At 37.6% G+C, this 26,492-nt stretch overlaps 2 protein-coding genes across 2 annotated transcripts; both read left to right on the top strand.

Moving 5' to 3' along the window:
• The first annotated feature begins 850 nt into the window (after positions 1–850).
• Positions 851–5,458, top strand: LOC103148135 (myelin protein zero-like protein 2). Its single transcript, XM_016678999.1, has 3 exons — positions 851–1,041; positions 1,361–1,571; positions 1,974–5,458. The coding sequence occupies exons 1-3, from the start codon at positions 892–894 to the stop codon at positions 2,150–2,152; spliced, it is 540 nt and encodes a 179-aa protein (XP_016534485.1). The 5' UTR covers positions 851–891; the 3' UTR covers positions 2,153–5,458.
• An 8,602-nt stretch (positions 5,459–14,060) lies between these two features.
• Positions 14,061–25,411, top strand: LOC103148134 (myelin protein zero-like protein 3). The gene is made up of 6 exons (XM_007566768.1): positions 14,061–14,319; positions 16,346–16,512; positions 21,740–21,953; positions 22,526–22,682; positions 24,500–24,569; positions 24,759–25,411. The coding sequence occupies exons 1-6, from the start codon at positions 14,226–14,228 to the stop codon at positions 24,837–24,839; spliced, it is 783 nt and encodes a 260-aa protein (XP_007566830.1). The 5' UTR covers positions 14,061–14,225; the 3' UTR covers positions 24,840–25,411.
• Positions 25,412–26,492: the final 1,081 nt, after the last annotated feature.

The following is a 26,492-nucleotide window of genomic DNA, read 5'->3' as shown; positions in this document are numbered from 1 at the left end:
TGGATAATAACTGTTGAATACCAAATTTATGGATGATTTTTTGCCTTTTAAAGTTGAATGGTCTTGTGAGCAACCCGTCTAAATGCCTTCCTAAACAAAATGCAGACTATTTTTATTGTACGCGTTTCTTTTCAGGAAGTGGGGATCTTTTCTTACAACATGGTTATAATCCAGCAGCACAAATAAATACTTGTAATTTCTTCCCAAATCTTCAGATTATGTGCTATTCACCTTGTTCTGCAGAGCTTCTATGCACAGAGTGATGGTGACAATGACAAAACCAAGTCTCTGAGTTGTGCTGCAGCTTGGCAGACGGTCAGCTTACTGTTCTCCTGGGCATTGGCTTTAATAAGGCTAGACATGCCTTCCACTATTCTTAGAGCATATATGGCTCCTTCTATTAATAGCCCTGGTGATTTTGACCAGACAGCCCTCACATAAACTTCCCCATAGCCGCAAGCCTGCTTTCTCAGTGGGCTGCTTTGAAAAACAGTCGCTTCTTTTGTGATCTCCAGGAGAGGGGGAGTGTGATTGCCAGGTGGTACATCAGCAATAATTAAATGTGTTTCTAGGCCACTACATGCATAGTGTGTGCATGCTTCTGGACAATGCATGTGGGTAGAAGTGCTAGCTCATTTCCAGGGAGTTTGTGTCATCAGCCACCAGTGTCAAGCAAATTTGGTGCCAGTCTCCCTCTTTGCTCTTACTTACAATTGGTCAATTTCTTGCTGCAGCAGCAGGTAGATATGAATGTGGTCACTTTTCCATTGCATAAAGAGCTGATTAACACATTCATGGTCCGTCTGTTGTTTTGAATTGTTCATGGTATTTAGCTTTGAATGTAAACATTTCACTACATGTGCCTTTGCAGGTGTCTTGCAGGTGAGCGGAATGCGTGTTTACACATCTGGGGATGTTGAGGCGGTCAATGGGACAGACGTTCGTCTCAAATGCACATTTGACAGTTCAGCTAAGATCAACCCTGAACTTGTCATCGTCTCCTGGACTTTCAAACCCCTTTCAGGAGGCCGAGTGGATAGTGTGAGTTCATGTGTGTGTGTGTGCGTGCATGTGTGTGTGTCTGAGCAGGAGAAAGGGAGAACAAATCTCTCACCTCCATTGCTGTGTCAGGGTGCAGCCACCCCCTCATCCAACCAAAGGAGGAGGTGGTGAGTCATAAGGCTCCCAATGGAGCATCTAAGACAGCCTGTCTTTATGTACCTTTGTGTCTGTATATTGAGATTTGAGAGAATAAGAAGCAGCACATCCTAATAAGTCTGCACTCATTAAAATAAAATAAATTCTTCTTTTTTTATTATTTATTTATTTATTTATTTTTTTACTATTTTTCCATTTGTAGATTTTTCATTACCAGCAAAAACCATATCTGCCTCCCGATGGCATCTTTAAGAAGCGCGTCCATTGGGCTGGTGATATCATGGGGAGCGATGCCTCCATCATACTTCGGGAGGTCAAGTTCATCTATAACGGGACCTACACCTGCCAGGTGACGAATCCTCCTGATGTTCATGGCCCGGTTGGGGAGATTCGTCTTCGTGTCGTCAAAACAGGTGAGCACCTGACATTTTGCAGAAAATGCACTCTAGGCATAAATCTGTCTGTGAGTACATGGCAAAAAAATAATTTAATTTTAAAATAAATGAAACAATATGTGCGACTGGCCACTGCAAAACTGGGAACTTACAAAGACAATCTGCTGTATAACTCCAATTATTATAAAATTATTTTGTTTCAAGCTTGGGACTAAAATGATTACATCTGCCTTGTCTCACAGGTTTTAAGGGAGAGCAAGGCTTTATCCCATTGCTTTTTTTGTTTTTTTTTAAAACCGCTATTCATGGCTCATCCGGTGCTAATTTTCTGCTTGACCTTAATGTTAACAAATGCTGCATTTATTTTTCTACACCTGCACACCATGTCTTTTTCATTCGTGTGTTTTTTTCTTGTCACAGCTTCTTTCAACGAACTTCTCTACCTGGTCCTGGCCATTGGAGGTGGCATCGCCGCTGTGGTCTTTTGTCTCATAGTCATCGTGTCCTGCAGGAGATGCAAGAGGAAACACAGACAGAGGCAGCTGGAGGGCGATGAAGAGGTTCCCCGCAAAGAGAGGAAAGACCCCACGGCGTGGTAAGACCAATGAAGTCTAGCAGATGAAGAGGGAGGACTAAGAGGAGCAGAAGATTCACACGCTTTCTCTCTTCCTCTGCGAGAGACTCTGGGGATCAGGGCATGCTATGCTCCCTCTTGGGCTCTTTTCCTGCTTCATGCTTCTCTCTCTTCCTCCATATGCGACTCCTGCCTTCAGATCCCACATTTGTACCGGTAGCAGGCAGCTGTTGTCAGACAGAAAGTGAGGAAGAATGTGCCTTTATATAGAAAGTTCTCGATGCTGAACTTTAGCCATATTGCTGCTTAGCCTCTGTGGAATTACTATGCGCCTTTCATTTCTCGAGAGAAACAACTGTTTTATCGATTCATCTTTTCCTGTTTAGCTAAATGGGCCTCCAGCCACATTTCCTGTTTGGAGTAAATGTTTTGATGAAGAAGATGTAGAACAATGGTGTATTCTTGCTGTTTACTTCCCTACTAATACAATCCAAGCCCCATTGTACAAGTGCAGTGCATGACACGTGTTTGGTGTATTATTTCAAGAAACAATAGAAACATTGAGCACTTTCCAAGCTTCCAGTGAAAATGTATTTGATCACTTTATAAAAACCCTGCACAAAGCTCTGATCATTTTCAGTGGAGGTATGTGGTGACTGTCTGATCTAACCTCTGGGGTTTTGCTTATAGTGGATGTTAAAAGTCTACACACCCCTGTTAAAATGCCAGATAAAAAATATTATCATCATGAATCAACATTTTCTATGCATGTACATATATGCACATAAACCAGCACTCAATCCACTTTCTTTATTCAATTTCAGCATTTAGTCTTCTCAGAGAGACACTGTACAAAGGCTCTGAAGAGATAAGGGTGAAAACACTCACAGCATTGTTTGTTTTTTTTTTGTTTGTTTGTTTTTTTTTCTTTGCATGGGATGGAACTTGTATTCTTTATGGACAAAGAGTAAAATACTTTGTTTCTGATGAAAAACAACCAGGCTTGCCAACAAAAGCAACCAAAATTACACCATTCCCACTGTGAAATATGGCAGTGGTAGCACCAAGAGCTGGGGTTTATTTTTGGGAGACAGCACTAGTCTTCTTCTTCTATTTTTTTCTTTTTAATTTTTTTAAACATCTTTAAAAAATCTCCAGGTTTCTAAAGGATTTTTTTTAAAAAAAGTAAACCCGAGAGTTTAAGATAAAGTGTTTTTTTTGTTGTTGTTTTTTTAAATTTTTTTATCACACATTAAAGTCAGCAAAGCAGCTTAATGAGAGAAAATATTTTTATTGCCTAGCTATAGTTTGGACATAAAAATCTGAGGAGGTTCCTGAAGAGGGTTCCTGACTACTGCTGAGTCTTACAGATTTGAAGAGCTTTTCCAGTGCAGATATTGCCAAGTTACGATGGTGGATGCTCACTTACTCCTACCAAAGAAAACTGAATGCTGAAATTGAAAAGTCGAATATTTTACAATTGTTGCAACGGTTTATGATGGTTTCAACTCTTTCAACTCTTCTCCTAAAACCTGGAGTTATAACAGGGGTGTCAACACTTACAAAGCCACTGACCATTTCTGTTCGAAATCACTACTGAAGTCATGTTACTGTGTTTTTATTTGCTACTGTGTTCTTATTTCTGTGATATGATAAAAAAGTGTCTTTCAATAATTACACCTGATTGTAAGCACTTGTTGGAAATAGACTATTTTTTTACATCTTAAAATATTGTACAAAAATACAAATAATTGCAGTTAATTTTTCTATTGACTGATTTTTTTTTTTAACATTTTACATTGTCATTTTTTATGTAGCATTTCTAATAGCTGGTTGTCTGTTTCAAACAATGTGCTGTATTTTTATTTTTTGGGGACTGGAGGTTTCTCTTCCAGTTTGCTGGGTTTTCAGATCTTTCTGTAAGGGTTGCTTTAACTCTCACCACCACAAGTAAAAATCACTTCTTTTTCTTTTTTTTTTTCTTTGCTTATATCGTTTATGATCATATTTATTCAAGCTTCAAAATAAATCATTCATTCAAAAACTCTGAGAAGGAAGGAAATGATTCCGACCCAAAACAAATGCAGATGAGTGAACAGATTGCATCCAAACTTTTCTCAGCCCAACCCAGTTTGATGCTAATCCATTGTACCCTCCTTCTGTGTTTGTATTTATTGGTCTTGGTGTTTTCCTACTTTATCCCAGCCACCCATCAAGGGCCGTCCACCTCTACCTGTCAGAGACATCCATAGAGATTGACAGTTCAGATGGCATGATCTCAGACCCCAGCACCGGAGACCCAAGCTCCTCCGAGGATGAAGGCCCTAGCTCGGATGATGATGATGGCGGTGACTCTGACTAAGAAGGACCAAACAGAGATAGGAATGCTGATGAGATCCCATCAGGAAACGTCCTGGAAGGAGGCTCTAAGGGCACCTTTGGATTGCACTCTTCTGCTAAGCAGAGGCTTGCTGAAGGAAGTGCCGCTGCGGTGAAAGTGAGAAGATAATGAAAATGTGAGGAAAAACGAAGAATATGAATCTTTTGGAGGGGAAATAAAAAACAAGATTTCTGTAGAGATCTCAGATGAATTTCAATGCTTGGAAGCAGTTCTAAAGTAAAACAGCATTCCTGTTTGGAGGGTCCATAAATGTTTGAGGAAATGAAACGGTGGATCAAACTCGAACAAAACCCCATAGCTTATGTGACAAACTGGATTGTGGACTTAAAGCTGGCCTGGCTAATGTGGAGAGTATGTTTAGCTTTTGTTGGAGCTTTCTGCTGGTTTACACATGAATCTTCTTAGCAGAACAAATGTTTGCTGTAATACTGAGCCACACAAAGTGTGTTACATTTCGTGAGTTGTCCAAAGACTGTTTTTAACATGGAAATATCTCCAGTTATTTGTAGAGATACACAAATTAATCATCTGATTGATTTCCAGCTTGATGTGCGCTGACCGGTGACTATACCCAAACACCAACAAGTCCAGGTTACAACAACACTCTTTCATGTAGGTGCTGTTACCGGTGAAGAGGACTCGGTTGGCTATTTTCAGTATGTGAGTTGTTTAACAATGAAGTCAGAACATGGAGATGTAAGAACCTACCAAAAAGGAAACATGACAACACTTGTGTGCAGTTCACTGAGGCTGCGACAGAGCGAGATGGAGCAATACTTTCAGAAGGTAACAGGAAGGCTGAATGTAATACACCAACGTTGCACTCTTTAATCCTTCAGAACGCCTTTCAACCTCTGTCTGTCATGAGAAATGGTGGATTAAGAAATGTTGGCAGTTTTTTGGAAATCTCAAAGCTGTGATAAAGATTTCTCCAGTGAGTACATGTGGAGGCTGCTGGTTTAGTATTGCTAGCCATGCTAACTGTGTTCATCTCTAATAAAAGATCAAAAAGTCTGTTTAAAATGTGATTATGACTTCACTTGTTTAAAAGTATTTGTAAAATCCTCTTTAACACCAGTTGCTCCCTTCATAGAGTATATGCTATTTATGTTAATTTCTGCACTTAGAGAAATCTTAAGCAGCTAAAACTGGTATTTAGAGGTCAAAGCTTTACACAAAACAGAGATTGGAAACATAAAAATACTGATCTGTCAGTTTTGTCTTTAACTTTACAAGTAACACTTGTTTTTTGGGTTTTTTTTCACAAATTTGTTGTTTCTCTGGTTGTTTGTGTTCTTTTGTTGCAAAATATCACATTTCACAGAAATATATTTACATAATTGAACCAAAAAGAAAAAAACAAACAAACTGAACTTCCACATATTCAACTGGATTAATTAGTCCAACTTAGAAATTGGTCGTCAAACCTGACTTAACCAGTCCCTGTTGTATTTGGTGACCGTTCCTTTTGTGGAAAAATACTCTGTGTTAAGCCTGGTGTCGTTCTTCCGCCACACCTGTCCTGTTTGCTGTAGGGATTAGTTGGTGTCCGATCCCTTTACCAGTCATCTTTAGACGTGTCAGGAAAAGCTTAGTGTTTTTCCTTAAATTCTCCCGGACCATGTCATGTTGTTTTGCTAAAAATGGACAAGTTTTGGAGATTTTTTTATTTCTTTTGTTAGGACATTTAAAGTCCTAAAGTAACCTGAGAATTAAGCCCAAGCAAGTTGAATGAGAAGCAGAGTACTTTACGTTAAGACTTACGTAATACGTCACATCAAATTTCTCATATTAAACGCTAAGAATGTGATTTTTTTTTCTTTCCTTCTGTCTAAAAGCCAAAGATTTGATCAGTGGGAAGCAACTACATGTACACACCTGCCCTGAAACTCATGTGGGAGTGCACAGTAAGATCTGAAAACCCATTCTGATTGCAAAATGTCCTTGTAAGCCTGTGCTCTATTCTTTCATTTGTGAATGCATTCCAACTAACAAGTATGTTAAAATGCCCGTATTTCAGATTTTTGTGGCAGATTTTGTATTTGTGTTCAAAGTGTTTTAGATTTATAAGAAAATGTTACATTTGTATTTGTAATAGAACTTTCATAAAAAAAATAAAAGTTTTCTAATAAAAAAGCCTTTAAATCTTTTTTTTATGTTGCCGTATTTTAATTCCAACAGAGTGTCTTATAAAAAAAAAGAATCCTGTGAAACTATTTGAAAGTGCTCATTCATTACGTAACAAAATACAGTTCAGCCACATAATTTGTATTTTTAATGCACTGTATCCATTTGTGTAATTATGACTTCTTTGTCTGCAGAGCTCGTCGCGTGCTTACCTGTAAGCGTGACAGTAGTGAATGTCTTTAACTTATTGTGCATTCACTATGCTAACTCCCTCTGCTGTTATTCCTGTCTGGGTTTCATTGTCGAATGCTTGACTGTTCATGACTGTGAATACGTGGTTCCATTTATTAGCTCGTGCGTTTGAGTCTATTTGTGTGTATTGATCAAAGTCTGCCCCTGTGGGTGCAGCTTTGGTTACTGAATGACAGACCTTGAATGTGGGCAGAATTACACACAGAAGAAGGCTTCAGTCACGCTCAAGAAAAAGCTAATGTGGGGGGTAAAAATACATGCTTGTTTATTTAAGCTAAGAAAAAACATTTCCCTGTGCTAAATGGATGAAACGTTAAACCTGCTGGATAACGTAGTTTTATGACGAAAGCATCAGCTGGTATCTCTTTGTACACTTTGGAAAATAGCTCAGCAGTCATTGCTGTATGTGGGATTGAACACACTATTCCAGTGAAGCAGTTTGACTTTTTTTTTTCCTATACTGCAATAGAAACAATCAGAGCTTGTGCATTATGAAACATTGATTCTTTTTCATCTTGCTACACATCAATTTGAAACATAGCAAAAAGTGTTTTTCTGCAGGGAAAGCATTTGGTCCAACTGAGTCTCACAGTAAAATGTAAATGAGCTACAGAACCAAAATCCTCCTACATGAAAAAAAAAAAAATCTTGCTTTATCTTTTACGTGATACCCTGCATGACTGTTTAAACAAATGTTTCAGTAATTTCAGGATGTTTCATGTTTTTTTTTTTTTTTTCCATAGACAGATGTGGAAAACCAACCGTATATATTATGGTTGTCTAAAAGGGAAGTTATGCAGTGGGTGTGGGAGGAGGGCGAGGATAGGGGTCACTTTCACTTTCTCTGTGCTTGAGAGTTTTTATTTGAGTCTATTCAGAATTTTCTATCACTAAAACTGACATGAAAGCTGCTTTGCAGGTCTAAATAAGCCTGTTATTTAGAAAGCTGGTTAGAGTTGCAGAGTTTACTTCACAGTAATTTCTCAGAGTAGAAACATCCAGCTTTCCCTTCCTATTTTTTCAAACCAAACTTGACATCATTCTGTGTTTATTACACAGGGGAAGCTTGTGGTCTCAACTTGACTGCATTGCTTCGCTCTTGGCACAAAAAGGTAATCGGTGCATCCCACATATCACTGAAGACAGAAACGAACTGATAATATTCTACAATATGTTTTTGAAAAGAAATTACATAGTATTTGCACTTTTTTCAAAATTTCCTTCCTTTTCCAATGACTGATTTTGGCACGAGGAAGACAAAAACACTGCAAAAATAGTTGCTACAAAAACAGCACTGTGCAGACTATTAGCATGTTGCTCTTATTAGCACATTGTTAGCTTCTTAACCACAGATTATGAACACTATATAGGATAACTTAGATTTTAAAGTCAGGTTCTGTTGCACTGTTATTGGTAACAGTTCCCTTATATTTAGGAAGATGGAAGATGTTATTTGTAAAAAAAAAAAAAAAAAAATGGTGGAATGCTAACAAGGGCCCCATGCTAAACCTCCAACCATGAAGGACTGAATACATAAGGCTAGCTAGTGTAACTTTTTACTTCAACAATACTTTGCATCGTAACCTACTCTGGCTCCAGGAGCAGAAAGAGGAGGAGATTCAGGAAGGAAACTCTGTGATGTCATGATCCTTAAAACACTACGACTAGAACAAAAACGTTCTTTTTCCGTGGTGCTAATATAATGGAGAGGACAAAGTGTGCCACATGAATCCTTCCTTTGCTGGTGGAGAAAGGTCAAAGGAGCTAAAGACCCAAAGTTACAGGTCACTGATTTGTGCATCAAATAGTTACGCTTCCTTGCCAAAAAAATAAACGTTGACTTTGGTTTTATTCACAACTCTGAAGAAGGATCTTTGTAATTACAGGTTCCTCAAGACAGCTGTTGACAAGCCAACAGCATCAACAACTGCTGCTGATGTTGTAAAGACCAGCTTCCCAGATTTCCAAGCTGACTTTTGCTAGCTATGCATAGCTGCTGCTAACAGTTATGTTTGTTTCTAGGACTTAAGCTGAGAAGGAAAGTTTGGGTGGAGCTGTTTTCACCATCAGCCTGTAGAAAACAAACCCCTAACCAAGCTAACTTGGGCTAACCCACAAGACTGCAGTCTGTTGGCTTGGCCATGAAGGCTATGGAGCCTATGGTACAAACAACGTTTCTTTATCGACTGATAGTCATTTCATTCAAGCCATGTGTGTTTATTCCTTTCTACTGGAGTTTTCTTTCTGGCTAAGCCACAAGTAGCTCTACATGCCAAAGAAACTTTAGAGATCCAGCATCCCCAACCATATCTTTTTCTGCTTGTGCAGTCTGTCATAAACAACAAAATTGTTATTCATGGTGGTTTTGGACAATTTTTTTTTAAACAGCAAAACATTAGATGATTTCAGTTTGTCTAAGACTGCATTTTGTGAGTGGCAACATCATTTTATTCTAAATGATTAAATTATCTGTCAATATGGTTAACTGATAAGAATTGATTCTCCAAAATGTTACAGATTTCTAATTCAGTTAAAAATTAAACGGACATTACTTCCTCAAGTAATGTCTTTTGCTTTATAAAATGATTATTTGGAATACACCAATTTTTGCCAGTTTGTAAAAGCTAATAGGCAAAATTGTGATGATGCATTTTCAGTAAGCAAATGCCAGACACAATAGAAATTTTTTTTTGAAACTCTCTTTTGCATAACTATGGAATTTTAACATAAGACATATTATAACTTGACAGAATCACACAACAAAAAAGTTGCAAGGACAGAATTACAGTTATGATGCGCTTACCATCCTTTTTAATCTTTTTAGTCTTTTGTGTGGTGTTTTGACGACTCTGGCAATTGAACATGTGACTAGCAACACAATTGTTTCTAAAAAGAAACACACTGTTACTGTTCGAGGTCAAACTGCACAGTTGGAGGAATTGAGTTGTGCGTGCAAAACCTCTGGTGTACATTTGATATATTCTCCATGTAATCCAGTTCAAAAAGTGAGAGAAGATTACAAAATACATTGAGTTGCTGATGAGCTCCTGTCCTTGGCAGGCCTCATCTAAGAAGGTTCTCCATTATTTCCTGTTTTCTCCATTTTTAGATAATGGCTCTTACTGTGATTCAGTGGAGTCCCAAATCTTTATAAATGACACTGCAACCCTGTCTATACTGTCTGATGGATGTCCTAAATTTTTCTTTAGATGACATGCTTTTTGAGATTTTTATTTATCTTTTATAACCATACTTCCTGTTGTCAGGAACTTTTGCTAGATGTCAGCATGATCAATCATGTCTGGCCTGGACATAGAGATTGAAGGAAGATTGAAATCAGCTTCCAAATTTTTTTTTTTATTTTCAGTTAATTCAAGATTTAACATGGGGGTGTGCAATTACTTTTCCAGGTAGGTTTGGTAACTTTTTTCATAAATGAGTGCCATTATTATCAGAAAACTGGATTTTGTATTTATACCATTTGCTTTTGTCTGCTGCCAAAATTTGCTTAAACATCTGAAATAAAATAAAAAAAATAAGAGCAAACTGCAACTTTTTCAATACACAGATTTATTTTTGTGACTCCAGCGAAGCTTGTTGTTGAAGTCTGTAGCAGAAACGTGTTGTTGAAACTCCTGGGAGACATGTTTTTGAAATACTTTTGCTTTGTGACTCAACATTTTCCAATGGAGTGTATTTGCTATGGCAACCATGATTAAACTTTTCCCAAAAAGAGCCAACCTAATGTCAGATCAGTACGATAAGGGAAGTGATAGAAGTCAAGACAGAAGAAGGAAATTACAGTCTGTTTACAATGTAAATCTGTGCTTAATACGTAACCGTCATTTTTCTTTGCTCTCCACACCTTGCATTGGGTTGTACCTGGCACAGCAATCTTATATTAAATTCCTTTGCTCATGCCTAACCACACAGAACACACAAAAACATGGGCTTGGCAGGACATGTTTCACAGAGATATTATAGCTGTCTCACTGGTGTGTAAAATATGACTCAATGTTGGACTGAGATTTCCATTCAGGGCTGCAGCTTCACATGCAAAGACAAATGTTCAGGTAATGTTTTGCATTCATTTAGAGGTGGAGAAGCAGGAACTGTGCAGCTAAGAATCTCTAAACTCTTGTGCAATCCAGTCTCACATGTTTGTGTTCCTTCCTGAGAAGTTAAAACTTGTGTATGTGAAACCTTAAATAAAAGACGTGAACTGGACAGTATCTCGTCGCCTTTTCAGTGCATTTAAAACAATCAAAAGACAGAAAAGCTTCTACATTTTCTACAATGATTGCATCTACCTTTTGGTGCCCAGAAGCAAAAAAATAGAAAAATAGAAAAAAAAAGAAGTTTCTTGTTGTTCAGAGACGCCAGAAAGTAAGTGAGCAGGGAAGAGCCCTGATTGTCAGTCAGGGGACTGCTGCTGTAACTGAGAACCTGCGACTGTAACCAAACAGAGAACCCTTTTATTCGTACACACAATGTGTCACATGATATAATGGTGTGTTTGCATACCCAGGTAAGAGGCACCAGACTGCAAAACAGATTGCAAAATACAGCTTTTGCAATCCTTCTTTAGAAAGATGTGAGGTTAAATACTCACTACAGGTCAGTATCGTTACCCACCACCAGCTCAAAAAGGGAAGTTGGAAACTATTACGTCATATATTTTGGTTAAAGATGAACAACATAGCTGCATTTGCTGCAGTGTTGATTTTGTCATTGTCCTGATTTACAGTTAACGATGCGAAAAGGAACAGTTTAGCATCTATTAACACACCCATTTTATGCAGCATTATAATGCAGTAAGGTGATTAATTTATACAAAAGAGGTAACAACCTGAGAAGCAGACTTTTGTGAGCATATTCTCTCATTAAGTAAAAAAAAAAAAACAATGCTTTGTTAAAATTCAATGCTCCTTTACTGGGAAATGTGATCCCTTCCTCACTAGAATTCATTTTCTGACCTCTTACTCATTTCTTCATTTAGAAAAGGGACCAAAACCCGACTGTGTCACTCCCTTGGTATTTTTCCTTAGGTTTACGCTGTGGCAGTGCTGTCTGTCCTACACGAGCTCTTAGGGGCCATTGTCCAGCATATTAAAGTGTTTTCCTGATTAAACAACCATGAATTTGTAAGTGGTTCATTGTAAGGCCTCTGCACAACTTGAGGACGCACGGAAAAGGTAATTCAGAGAATTAATTTAGTTCATGTCGAGCAGGGACACATCTGGACACCACTGCTTGAGGCAGCTGGAAAAAAGGAGACAACTGATTACTAAACTTTGGATTCCAACATCTAATTTCCTCTTCCGTCCTAGCTATGAAAGAGTGAATGCAACGTTTACCTCACAGCGTTGCTAAGGGAGTCATGGAAGAAGACATAGTGCTCCACTTCTGAAATTAAATCTGCTGGGCTTTCTTCTTGGCACGCAGCAACAATTCTGAGTGCTACATTTAAAAATAAAAAGTCCTCATACGTGACGGAGGTTTTCTGGGCACATCCAACTGCGAGGAGAACCCATGCTAGACAACAAACTTCTTTGAAGGGACGGCGCTCGTTTTTCCTGACCTGATGCCCTAAAATGAGATGGAGAGCGTTCCTGTAAGGGGTGTCTAGGTTTCTCTGCTGGTTCTTTTAGTTATGCAGTAAAAAACAATGAATCAAATAGTAAATTAATTCAGGGGAGTGCAGGGTGTGAAGTTGTGAATGTTTTTTCCCTTTCTCACTTTGTGTCCACGTGTTTTGAATAAGAAATCTGCAGCATCTAGAAGAACTTCAGACAAGATGAGGAATAAGTTAAATGCTTAAATCAGGTACAGCAAAGCAGTTCCACTGAAACATGCAAGACATCAGTGTACCAGGACTGGAAATGCCTACTTCTGGAATAATGTATTGTACAATTTTTTCCCCCTTCACGGTTGTTTGTCATATATTAAATTTCACAGCATTGGTTTCCTGCGTAGGCTGACAAATAGTAAAATTCATTATAAGCTCATAAAAGTGCAGAGCATGTCAGGGTCAGTGTACAAAAAGATGCTACCCTTGCATATTCTTTCATGTGCCATAAAATGACTCCTTTTTCAGATTAGAGGAAATGCTTGATGAACACATGATGGATGTAAGAAGGAAATTGACTACGGAGACCAAATAAAGACATATATATACTTCAAAGGATTTTTTGAAGAAACACATGCAACAGTTGAGAGATAAAGCACTACACCCCATGAGAAAGTAAACTAACAAAGGCTGGGAAAAGAAAACACCTTCTCCCTTTAGACATAATTACAGGACCAGGAGATTGGGAACAGGGAGAGAAGCGGAGTTTGTTCCAACAGATCATCTGCGTTTTCTTATGTATGGAGGCTGCATGGGGAGATAAGGTCTGCAAACAGAGGCTCATATGAGGGCATATGCATGGTTCTAGAGGCTACATCAAAGAAAGTTTGGGTTCATTTTAAAGCCACATGTGTTTGCTTCTAACAGTGTTGTAATATAATTAATTTTGATTTCATCCAACTACCATAAATCACCATAGCTCAAGTATTCTTTCAAAAAAATTAATTAAGATTATTTAATTTGTTAGTTTATAATAATTATTTCAAATTAATTTCAAATAATATGTCCATACCATTTTAAAGGTACTGTTCAGTATTGCTGTTCTAGTAACAAATTACTCTGACTTTAATAAGTAAATAAAATTGTGGCAGTTTGAATGCTCTTGGACACCCCCTGCTAGTAAGAGGAGGGAAGTAAGCAGCTGCTTAGTTCGCTTCTGATTTAGACCAGCTCTGTTTTGAAAGCTTTTTGAACACTTGGTGTCACACCAAGAGTCTAAATCAATAAAAAAACAAAAAAACAAAATGAGTACATATGTGAAATAAAGACATATTCAGACAAGCTTCTGCCTTTTCCAGTAGCGCACATTGTTATTGAAATCCAAATTATATGTACTAGTTATTTATTTTGTGCTATGTCTTTCAATGAACATAGCGAAGCTACCTAATTTAAATTTACTTAACCAAACTAACTCCTGGTTACAGTTTTTAATGTATCTTTAAAAAAAATGTGTTGGACTTTGTATCTAACGGTGGAATTTGACTTTTTCCCCCTTCGGCGTAAGTTTTTTGCTGTGTGTCTCCTTTACTCAACATGTTTGCCAGTGACGGAGAGCTCCTACTTCCTGATCCACCTGTCCGACAGGTATTCACGTAGTCGCGGGGAGAAACTCAAGACGAAACATACTATGGACGGAAATTTACCGAAGTTTTAACGCAACTTAGAGGATTTTTTTCTATCGTCACCGGAATGGATCCACCTTCAACACCAATTATGTGTCGAGTGGAGTTAAGAAGGACAGCTCTAAATTCAGTTTTGTTGCTGTATTTGTTTGGCGTTTTCGGTAAGTAGAGCCTGAGATCCGGTGTCGTGTCGCAGTGAATATTTCAACATTTAGCGTCAGCCGAAGAACAGGCGGTTAAATACTTAGATATTTGCTCTTAAAAGCGGCTTATTTAGTCATTACTTGTTTAGGGAAATGCTTTTGTCTTGGCGAGTCATACTTATGTCAATAGCGCAGACTACAAGTTTGATTTTTTTTAAAGGTATTTCGATCATTTTCAGAATATAAGGAAACACCATTAATGAATTTAAGACCCTAAATTTAAAACCTTATGTTGAAAGGTCAATACATAAAATAACAGTAAATAGAATATTATTTAATTCCATTGACAGGATCGTCAGTATTTGGGTGGGAGAGTATTGCATAATAACAGGCCTTTTGAGTCGTAAATTCAGGAAGAGGATCCCAGGGTCAGGCTTCGGCGCTGGGACTCAGTACTGGATTAGGAAGTGTCTAAAATACACTAAAAACATCCTTCCAACAAGAGCTCTCTTTAAATAACTTACATAGGACATAAACAGTCATTAGCACTGAGTACTTATTCAGACTGTTTAACTTCTGTATGTGGATAAGTACTTGCGTTATGCTGGGTGGTTACAGTAACATTCACGTTGCCAGGGTATCCGCCAACTAGTGTGTCTTTTTGGGTAAATCTGAGGTAGTTTTATTTTTGCCTTAATTATTTCAAGTTTAATTAACCAGTAGCTTTTTCAAAATTTGTCATATTACTAAGTTTATTAGTAACATAAAGTAAAGCATTTGAGATTTTTTAAGAAAAAAATACTGTTTTTCCTCTCATTACATTTGTGGCTTGTATTTGTACTCAGCCTGCCTGAGTTATGCCTGAGTTAATACAGAACATTTTGCAAATAACTCAATGTAATTCACCCCAGGCCCCCATTTTTCATTGCAGACTGAGAATAAATTACACACAGGTGTATTTTACTAGTTTAGATTACTCGTATAACCCCACACGAAAAGGGGGCTGAATGTAAATCCACAGCACACTCTTCACATTTTTCTTTGAAAAAGGAAGCTTATGGGGCATGAATATTTTCCAAGGAAAAATTGGTTCATTTAATGGTAGCTAAAACTACATTAAGTAATGATGATTGGCAGCACCAGGACCTTCCTCCTGGCTCCGATTGGTTGTTATTCTGTTAAATCATGGTGATAGTTTTAATTAATATGTCAAAAAAACATTTATCATATACTTCTGCTCTAAATCAGATAGTTAACACAAATCAACAACTGTTGAGTTTGTACTAATGAATTCAACCCATTGTGATGGTGATATTCTGAGCAAAAATATAACTATTTCAAAAAGTAGTTATTTAAAAATAACTAGATATATTGCATCTAAGTACAGATGTAGGTGTTTGTTCCAAGTGTGGGGCTGTGAAATTTTATTATTCTGCATTATTTTCCTTGCTAGCTTTTTTTGTTATCACATTTAGAAACTTTGTGTCAGTGCAAAGACCACAGAGGACCTGCCAAGACGTCTAATTACCACATTAGCAGCATCCATCATGTCACTGAGATTTAGGGTGTTTCCTCTTTCAAGAGTCCTCTGCTTCATTTCCTTTTTATGAGAAAATAGTTCTGTTTGTGTTGTTATCTCTATATTCACTTAATATCCTCAGTGAGCTGATGGGTATAGAGACGCATGTTAAGAAACTCATAACTGTTAAAGGTCTGATGGACAGGCGTTGAACATGTCTGTCAAATGCAAGAAGAGCAGCAGGTGAGAAACGTGCATTAATGTGTCACTCGGTGTTATGTGTTTCAGGAGAGCCTTGCTGTCCCGTCACTTTTGTGACATCCACAAAAGTGACAACATTGCAACATTTCTTGATTGATATCAGTTGTTTTTCATATAAAAGTGGGTGGAAAAACCACTCGCAGTGTGTTTCTTTTTTTTTTTTTTTGTTCTAGTTCTCCACTTCAGTTTCTGTGGAACTCATGAAGACGTGGTTCAGCTCGTATCATATTTCCAATTTCTTACTTGGCTTCATCTCTTCTCCAGGCCTTTCCCAAGTTTGCTCCATCGAAGTGACCACTCCGTCAGAGCTCCATGCAACTAAAGGGGATACGGTTAGGTTGCCCTGCACTTTTACCTCTACAGCAAGCCCAACAAGTAAAATGCGTGTTAGCTGGTCCTATACCCCACAGACTGGAGGTCCAGCACTGGTGGTGAGTATTTGGGAACCTACATATATAATTCCTTACAAAATTAAAAACCCATGTAATGTTGTGTTCTCAAGCGTAATACTCAACGACAAACTAATGGACCAAGCACAGTTTGAGAGTAGTTTTATTGACACTGCTTTATTGACACTTGGCTCAGTATTAAGTCAGTGCAAGTTTAAAGAGTGAGCATTACATAAATTAAAAATCATGGAACCATCTTGGAACTACCGCAGAAACTACTATCCACGGTCTTCCTGATCTCCATGAAGGGAGGGCGGTGGGAGTCAATCAGTGCCAAGAAAAATCATAGGCGTACCTGGCCCTGCCTTTTCTGAAACGGCAGCCAGTAACAATATATTGATTTCAAAGCTAAATTTTCCTCTGAATATTTTAGATGTGCTCTGCGAATAAAATACTTAAATAGGCGACTTTTCTGCGAATAATTTGGAGATCCACAGAAAAATCCTACAGTTAAAATTGTGATTAGGGTGGCACTTCTTTGTGCCATGAAGTGTTTGTTGCAAGTGCATTTCTGCTAAAATAAACATTTGCTTTGCTGCTATTATAAACTTTCAGTATGAATGCTGGCACTATAAACGATCTATAAACACTATAAAGTTGTCTTTATGTTTCAGACAAGAATTCTCTACTAGTACTTAGATTTATTAAAGCTATTGGGTTGGCTAACAACATCTTTTGTTATGTAAGCAACAAAGAACCCCCTATCACTTCTAAATTGATTGCGTAGCAGAATTTTTAGTAGTCATGAGAAATAAAGACACATAGCCAAAAAGCTTTGCACTATTATAAAGCATGGTGCAAATGCCACATCTTGCTGCTAGCTGCTAATGAAGAGGAAGTTGGCACTTCTTCGCTGAGTTCTTCAACACTGACAGTAGACTCATTAAAATATCACTTGAAATTCTTACAACTTTTTTTATTTAGTTTAAAACATACAAAAAAACATTTAAATGCTTTTTTTCATTCTGGGACTGCCATGTTGAGAAGACTGAATATAAAAAAAAATAGTTAAATTATCTTACCACCAACTACAGATTCTTTACAATCCAGTTTGTGATACTTCAAACTTTTTATTAGTTAAAAAAAAACAAAAAAAATAAAAGAGCTTGAGCGTCCCAAAAATACTATCATAATTTTGTTCTGAACCCAGTGTATTTTCCTGCTAGCCGAATATGTTGTCAGACCCATAAGTTACTAATTTTGACTTTTCCTATTTGCGGTGTGTGAAAAACATGGTGGCGTCTTGGGGACACATAAAGTGGTTCATTTGGTGCTTAAAATAGGGATTGCTTTTCCTAGCTTGGTTTGATATTCTCCATATTTTCAGCCTTGAACAAAAAAAAAAGTCATATTTTCACCGAATAAATGTCTTTATGAGTCATACAGACCGAAAGCGTGCAGATCATATTTACATATTGATAAAAAAAAAAAAAATATCAGGACCTGCTTAACATACGGGAAAATGACTTGCTTGAATAACAGGTTACTTTATTTGCATTCTAGTGTGATCTAATTCTTGAACCTATCAGTGCACAAGCTGTGACGGTAATAACTGAAGGCATTTCATTCTGATTTCATTCATTTTTGATTTGAACACCATTTGTACCTGCATGTTTGATTTATTAGTCCCATGCTGAGAATTTTATGTTCCTTTCCACCATTTGTGTATGTCCGCAGTTTTCACAGTAAATATCACCCGGCCGGCCAGCCCAACCCGATTCCACTCCTTTTACTGTATTGTGGTCTTGTTTGAAATGAGTTCAGATGTATCCACTCTAAACCATAACTGCATTCAGTCTCATAACCCTGCACACTTTGGGCTAACATTCACTCTGCAGTCCACAAAGAGTGCACCACATAATTTAAGCAGCTCCTTTGTGCTTGGAGACGGCCATCAAGTGTGGTTCTTTGTAATTGCATTTGGACTGTGAGATTCTATAGTGTGGTAGCTGCAACCCTATATGCAGTAATTTCCTATAGGAGCACTCAGCATTAAATGGAAGCTAATGCTTTGTGGTTCTGCTGGTGTGGCGTGCTGCTGGTTGGCTCATTTAAGACAAAGTTGTCTTCTCTAAGTATTTAGGACAGAACAACTGGCAACCATTAAAAAGTTAAAGAAGATAAATCCTCGTGGATTTCTAGTGCTCGTTCTATGGAGCCTTTTTCGCTGTGTTGGATCTGAATCTCGATACGACCCACAGATGGCACAGTCCACAAGTTTTTAATTTTTTTATTTCTAAACCCTCAATTACTTTCCTCCCAATTTCATTAGCGTCTTTGGTTTATTGGCCCGCGGGCCCCTGGCTGTATATCACACTGGGAGAGGCCATGAATAAGCATGTGAAAACCTGTCAGAAAATATCAATTTGCTGCTGAAGCTTTAGTGTCAATCAGCATTGCTGCAGTGCTTCAGTGGCTTGCGTAATTACCTCTGTCTCAGAGACAATAAACTTTGCAGATTGGAGGAGAGAGGCTGAATATTCAATCAAATATTTGCAGAAAATGATAGTAATTGGAGTATTTGGCTGATGAACTCTTCTTTGGGCCAGAAACAGATGCTTATTTTCTAAACCTTTTTAGATGCATCCAGGTCTTCTCCGGTTTAAAATGCTGTGTTGATTCTTAGTCTTCCTCTAGTACGTTGCTTATCGGCCTGTCAAGCTACATTACATAAGGATGATTGGCTTTATCAGTGCGAGTGTACAGTGGGTCTCTTAGAAAGTAGAGCTTGTGTACACATAGTAAAACAGTAAAATTAATCAGTGGCTGTGATTGTTCTGTGTTTGCTTTTGCCATTATGTGGTTTTTATTTCGGAAGCCATGTGTAACTAACCTGTTTGATGCTTCTGACAATCTTTTGCATGGTTCTGGATGTAAATAAATGAAATGTTGCTGTGTGAGCTTTATGCCATAAATATTAATGCAGGAAAGTTCAAAATAGTGCATTAGAATATGTTATTAACAAAATAACCCTGCATGTGTTATGTCAATTGCTTTTGGAAAGTTTCAGGCATTTTTATTGAGTGTTTCAATTGGATCAGTGTTTAAGAAATGGTAACAAATCCCAAAATACACCAGGTTTCTCAGTTTTACTTTACTAATTAGCATAGTGGAGTTCAGAAACGACAAGCTACAGTAGTAGTGTGATTTATCTGCTTACATACTTGTCAGTTCTCTCCAGTTTTGGTATCCATTTTCTTATAATGATCTAAAATGCTCCGGAATGCCATTTTCTTGGTAATCTGATGAGAAGGAAAGCTTTCTCTTTGCTTCCTGTTTATTTCACATAGCTGTGACTAAGACTCACATCCCAATTTCACACTAACCATTAAATCAGTGTTCTTTATCATCAACAAGCTGAATGAAAGAATGTAGTTACTAACAAATGAAGAGATGAAAATTCAGAGCTTCAAATGTACTTGCAATATACATATGGGGAGAATTAAGCGCACAACAATTAAACAATTTTTTAATCTTATTTGGAGCATCCCTGTGTTTGTACAGTATTTAAATGAATAATAAGCATAGTTCCCTTGAACACACACCTGGATACACACAAAATAAAGAAAAATGTGTAAGGTGAAATGGGGGGAAAAAACCTCAGAAAGTTTTTTTTTTTAAGTCTGTTGACATTAGTGACCTTTTCGGTTGTAGCTTGATGGGAGGAGGGCAGAGGCAGCGGAACGATGCAGTAAATAGCCAGTGACCAGTGTGTTGAGAACAATAGGCTGCAGTGCACCTGTTGTGAAAATGAACTCTGCAGCACCCTCAACCACAAAGCTATACCAGTCCTCATTAGGGAACAAATGCATAATTTTCTATTCTAAATCTTTTCCTTTTTTGCTATTTTCTTTAATTTTAACTCAGGTTTTGTGATAAAAATGAGATCTGGATCTTTGTTTTTTAATTACGTTGACAGTCGTATGTTTTTATTAGACATTAGCTTTAAAAGTACAGACTCTCAGGAATCATTATAGATCTAATCATGATCGTCTCAGGAGTTTTTAGCCTTAGTTCTGTTATATAAACTAAAGAGTCATAAAAACAGTCTGCTGTCCAGCTGCCAAATGAAATATTGCGTCATGGTGTACAATGCTATGCTGTAACCTTTACTTTAGACAGATGCAATTTTATCACCCTTACTGAACTCACCTAGCTGCCACTGCATAAATTTGCATCAGGCAACATTTTGCCATAATGGAAGAAAATTAGTCTGGTTTCATTTTAAAATGTGGCTTTATGAGTTCATGAATTTAAAGCTTTGACGAACTGATCTTTACAGTTGTTAGCAGACCAGACTGTGAATAATTCAGAAGATTTCATGGGGATTTACTGCTTTATACCAACGTTTAAAACCCTTAATTAACTGGAATGACCTTACATTTTTCTGTGTTGGGTAAAATAGGTACTCTGTCTTTACTTTTTCTCCATGGCATTGTTGCCTGTCGGCAAAGTTTGGTAGCGCGATTTTCATCCTGCAACTCAAACATGCTGAACTTGGATATGATCTCTCAGTTTTAAGCTCCAGCTTTCGAGTGTAGTATCAAGGAATCTTGATTTTTCTGGCCCTCATTTCAATATTAAAACATTTGTAGTCCTTATTCATTAAATTTGGAAAAATCTCTCTTCGTAGCAACATATATCACTTCTATTTTTTTGTTTAAATCCAGTTATATTTATAGTTCATTTTTTTTGTGTAACTTTATTAGTCATTTGTCGTAATGTGCTCTAAAACATGTTTTTCTTTCCCTCCCTGCTCCCACGCACACATACAACAAACCCGTACTCCAGATGCAGTGTTTGAAAAGGTCTTGGTCGGCGTAACAGAGTAGTGACTCAGTGATGAGGTTTGTTGTTGTAAACAAACTGATGTGGGTAAATGTCAACTTGAGAGTTAAATTTTGCTTTCCAGACGTGCAGATATTTTTCACAACCATGAATGTCCCTTCCCTATAGTTTTTTTTTTTTGTTTTTGTTTTTTATGAACAACCTTGCTAAAATAGGACAAATACAGTGTCCCAAGTTGAATTCTGCAGCAATTGGTCTTATTTGCTCTGAATAAGCAGACTCAATATTTTCAGGTGTCATATTTGACGGTGAATTAAAATCTTCAAAGTGCACAGTTTTTGCTCAAGCTACACTTTATTTCACCACCTGGTCTTTATGAAACAATTTTATTTTTTTTTTTGCCTTTTCTTTTCCATTGCAGTTTTTCCACTTCTTGTCCAAAGCTGAACTTCCAAAGACTGGTCAGTTTGCTGGTCGCATCAAATGGCAGGGAACCCCTGCACGTGGGGACGTCTCCATCTACCTGATCAATGCCACTCTGAATGATAATGGGACATACATATGTGATGTCACAAACCCCCCAGATGTCTTCGGCTCCCCAAAGTCAGACACTGTTCTGACAGTTACTCCAAAGCGTAAGTTGTAACACAAAATCAGATGGGAAATCATGATGGTGGGCAGCCCTTTGAATTCAACTGCCTGCCAAATATTTCTTGATTCTGCAGATTAGGTGCAAATATTTAGGCCTCATTTTCATTGGGCTGCCATATAATGTAAGCAATCTAGCTCAAAATTTTCTGGCTTTTGAGGTAAAGGTTGAGGATGTCTATTTGGAGACATCCTCAACCTGCCATGTGTGTTTCAGCACCTGCAGTAGCAGCACTGCTAAAGCTCCCCGAGAAAACTTTACACATTTTAGTTGTTTATGTCTGAGAGCAGTTTCCAGGCAACCAGGACGTTTGTTGTCCCTGTCAAAGAGGACCAGAAACTTCCTGTGAATGAAGTTATGATTGGTGCATACAGTCATAACTGTTTATGCTAAAACGTTGAAGTTAAATTGTTTTAAATATGTTTCTGAAATGTTTGTTTTTTTCTGAGGAGAGAGTTGTAATGATTTTGTATTCTTGGTGTAATCTCCTGTGAGTAGCTGATGATGATCACCTTGGTAATTTGTCCCTAACAACCCCAATATTCTTGCTGCCCTCAGCTACAACCTTCCGCTTCTCAGATGTTGCCGTGCTCATGGCCTTTGTCCTCCTCCCCTCCGGCCTCATTACCTTCTTCCTGGTTGGTCGGATGTTGTGTCCCAAGAAACGGCACAACCAATCAAAGGCCTACAGATCACCGATAGAGGTCACAGAGGGGTGAGTAAATGTATTCTACCAATCACTGATGTTGCTCTCTTGGGGACAATGACAGTCAAGTCAGCCTTCAGCAATGATAGATTCTACACCTGGATTGCTAATGCGGCGAAGGTTAAGCAAGAACTGAGGTCTAAGTTAAAGGTTTGGCTTAAGAAAGGTCAGGCGTCTTGGAGGAACGTGCTTTGAATCAACACCGTCTTCCCATGATTGATCTCTAATGTGGCTTCAGATGGCAGGCAGTGACTTCATCATCTGAGGAGAGCTGCTGCTTTCTCTTCTTTTTAACTCTTTTGGGATTCTGGATAAACTGGTTACCTTAGCATAACAATAAAAGTCAGATAGATGGATTGATAGATACTTTATTATGTTTTAGGTGCATTTAGCACTTGGAAAAAAAAATCATAAAACAAACACACCATAATATCTTTATTGCTCTATTGGGCTGGTATGGCCTTGATGAAAAATATCTCAATATTAGAAAAATATCACAATATGTACGAGATTTAAGAAAACGTAGACCACATTGTGATTGCTTTACTGAGAAGTAGTGTCAATCCATAGGTTAAAATAAAATGAAATTGATATAAGTTATATAGCAATAATATATAAATTGATATAAGCCCATAACGCACTAAGTGTGTTATGGCATTGAGATATAGCAGTTATACTTGATGAATGTATTTAAAATGTAAGGGGTTTGGGTGCATTAAGTCAAGATTATGCCAAAGTATATTTTCTCCAACGTTTTTTTATTTCAATATTTTGCATTCAATTTTATTCCTGGTAATTATTATAGGTTCATTAATCAAGGACAATTTCCAATTGAAAAATTATTGGACTATTCCAACTAGTTCATCTTTAGATTATGGGGCTTTGAGCTCAAACTGCAAATTTTAGTTACTATAAATTGACATCACAATGTTAAGCACAACAAATAAAGCGATTACTAAACATGCCTTAAAGAATTATAGCATAGTGTAGCTTTATGACAAAATCAACTCTTGTCCTTATATGTAAGTTTTTGAACCCTGCTACTGAACACAGCTTTCTTTCAGCTTTAGGCTTTTCTTTTCTGCTTAACATCCATTTAGTCAGACCACAGGGCAGCAGCCATCCATCATTTATTTGCCAATTTAATAACCTTTTAATAATAGATCACTCTTTTTTTCCCTAATAGAATTTAATATTTCACTTGTCTTCACTTGAGAATTGATACTCAAAATGGAAGACTCAACCACAGTTCATGAGACTTTGGACTGCACCGTGGCTTTAGGAGCAAGAATGTGGAAACCTTCATCAGGGTTTGTCAGACATGCATGTTCATGCTGTGAACAGCAAAGACAGTGAAGCATATGCACCACTTCCGACTCCAGACCAGCCAGAAAGCACCGAGCAGCAGGGCTTTCAAACACAAAGGTCTGCAGGGACTGACTCACATTTGGAGGCAGTCTCTCCAAGAATTACAGCTTCTGGCACTGATGCATCGCTTTTTTTTTTGTGTGGTGATAACTCAGGCAAATAGTCATTTTATAGATCTTCATATAGTCGTTTTGTTTGAACTTGTCTCTAAGAGTTTTTTCTTTCTAATTCTAGTCTTTTTTTTTTTTCCCTGTTAAGCTGTATGGTTGCTTGCCCTGATATTAAAGTAATAGGAGTGAAAGACACAGTGACACACTTCGACGCTGGGTAAAAAAATCAGCTTTGGATATGTTTTATACACACAAAACAGGTTAAAATGTGTGATACATTGCATGTTTTGACATCCGTTTGTGTGATTACTTTCATTAACGACCCTCTGCGTGTTCTCCTCCCATCAGAGAGGAAACTGGTGTCTACCCACAGGCAGCCTACATAAAGAGCACCACTTGCTGTGACATGTGTCTAATGGTACGTCTAACAGTGTTGCACTTGAAAACAATAACTCTCAGCTCATAAATAACTTGAATGGCTATGTCCACTTCATCAAATAAATATTGCATAACCTCATTGCATCACAGCGGAACTTTAAGGTGTGTGACATACTGATAATTTTCCTGCACAAAGTTCTCAATCTCTCCCTGCTCTGGTCTCTTTAAGGACTCTGACGAAGAGGAGGAATACTACAGTATGCAGAAGATGCATCCCAGAGAAGAGGAGTATGTTGAATCTCAGTGCTAACATCCACAGTGATAGTTGTTTAAAACTTCAGCCACTGGACAGAAAAAAAAAAATAAAAAAAACTGGCCTTCTTGATTAGTATTCGGTCATAAAGTTTACCTTTTTTTTTTTCATTTTTATTTTCAGAGAGTTTCAGAAATTGCTCCACCGCACTATTTACCACAATTATTTGACTTACTTTTTACTGCTGAGCTGAGCAGCTAAGATCTGACAGAATACAATGGTCCTTTATACCTTCGTGAGTTATGGTGTAGATACTATATTTTGTCTTCAGTAAAGCTACTAAACCAAGCACCTTTAAATCAGGTGGAACCTGACAAAACAAGCCAACCAAGCACTGTATATATACAATAAAATATATATATGTATATTTTTATCTTTCTGATTTACCTAGTGTCATTTTGTTATTGTGAAGCATGTGGATGCGTTCATTTTGTTTCATTTTATTTTATTTTTTTTCTAATTTATTACCAGAGAGAGCGGCTGTATTCATTCTGTCTGAGTGGCAGTGGAACGTTTTTGGTGTTTGCTTGAGATTAGGACAGAATAAACATTTTGATTTAAAACTTCTACTCATCTCACTTTGTGTTTGTGACTATTTAACATGTTTTCTGTCTTTCACCGTTTCATTTTAGCACCAACCTTGTGTCAGTGTACTTGTTATTGTGTGTTCTTGAGGGCTGTTGTGTGACAGTTTAGCTCTGGATGCATCTTTTTTTTTTTTTTTTTTTTCAGCGAATGAGCATTGATTTTAAAAATAGACTCCCTTCTAAAAGACAACACAACATGCAGTGCTTCATCAGTAAACATAATTTGTTGACGTCGAGTCTCCACTCATGTACTTTTTATGAATAAGCTGCTTCCTAATGTTGCTGAGTCGTTCTGCAGATCTTGGAGGTCAGGTTTGACTCCTGTGAAGAGACCGAGGGAGAACACAAAAATGAAATCCACAAGAAAACTCAGTCCTTCTGACTTCTTTGCATCTCAGTTAGTTCACTCGTGCCCTCTAGGCTTTAATAATTCACACACAGCTATGGTGAAACAATTATTATTCCTGCTTCATCTGAACTACCATGGCAACAGCTTACTAGTGTTGGTCAGAAAAAAGAAAATCAAGAAAATTGATTGAATGAAGAAGCCCCGGTTTCCTGCATGGACTTGATTTTCCGAGGAGAATGTGTTTCGGAGGTTAAAGGATTTGTACTCCAGACTTGCAAAGCTGTATGATAACACCATCAATGTCGATGTCTTCTTCTAGTGGATACACGCAGTGGATACACACTGGGATAAGACGGAAGAAAAACTCAATTTTCTCAGTTTTCAAAACCTTTGGGTTATCTGTCTTTATTCTGTTATTAATTATGCATAGATGATGCAGTTCTTTACCAGCTGAAGTGCTTCTGATGTGAAATTACTTATCCAATTTCCTTTGTTCAGTTCTTTAGCTTGAATCACAGAAAGTGTTTGAACAATTCATATAAGAGACCAACAAAACCCGTGAACATCATTCACAAGACGTTGGACACAGCAGTAATGGCAGACACACAAACCGTCTCCAGCCTCACCACAGGAAATTCAGCTTTAGACATCTACCAGTGCCCGGTTACGGAAGGTGAAACGCCTTCCAAATGTTATTTCTGTAAATTTTTCTAT

This window comes from Poecilia formosa, unplaced genomic scaffold (assembly GCF_000485575.1).
Source record: "Poecilia formosa unplaced genomic scaffold, Poecilia_formosa-5.1.2 Scaffold198, whole genome shotgun sequence".
NCBI classification, from domain to species: domain Eukaryota; kingdom Metazoa; phylum Chordata; class Actinopteri; order Cyprinodontiformes; family Poeciliidae; genus Poecilia; species Poecilia formosa.
The sequence above is the reverse complement of the archived record's forward strand: the minus strand, read 5'-3'. Positions and strand labels throughout refer to the sequence as shown.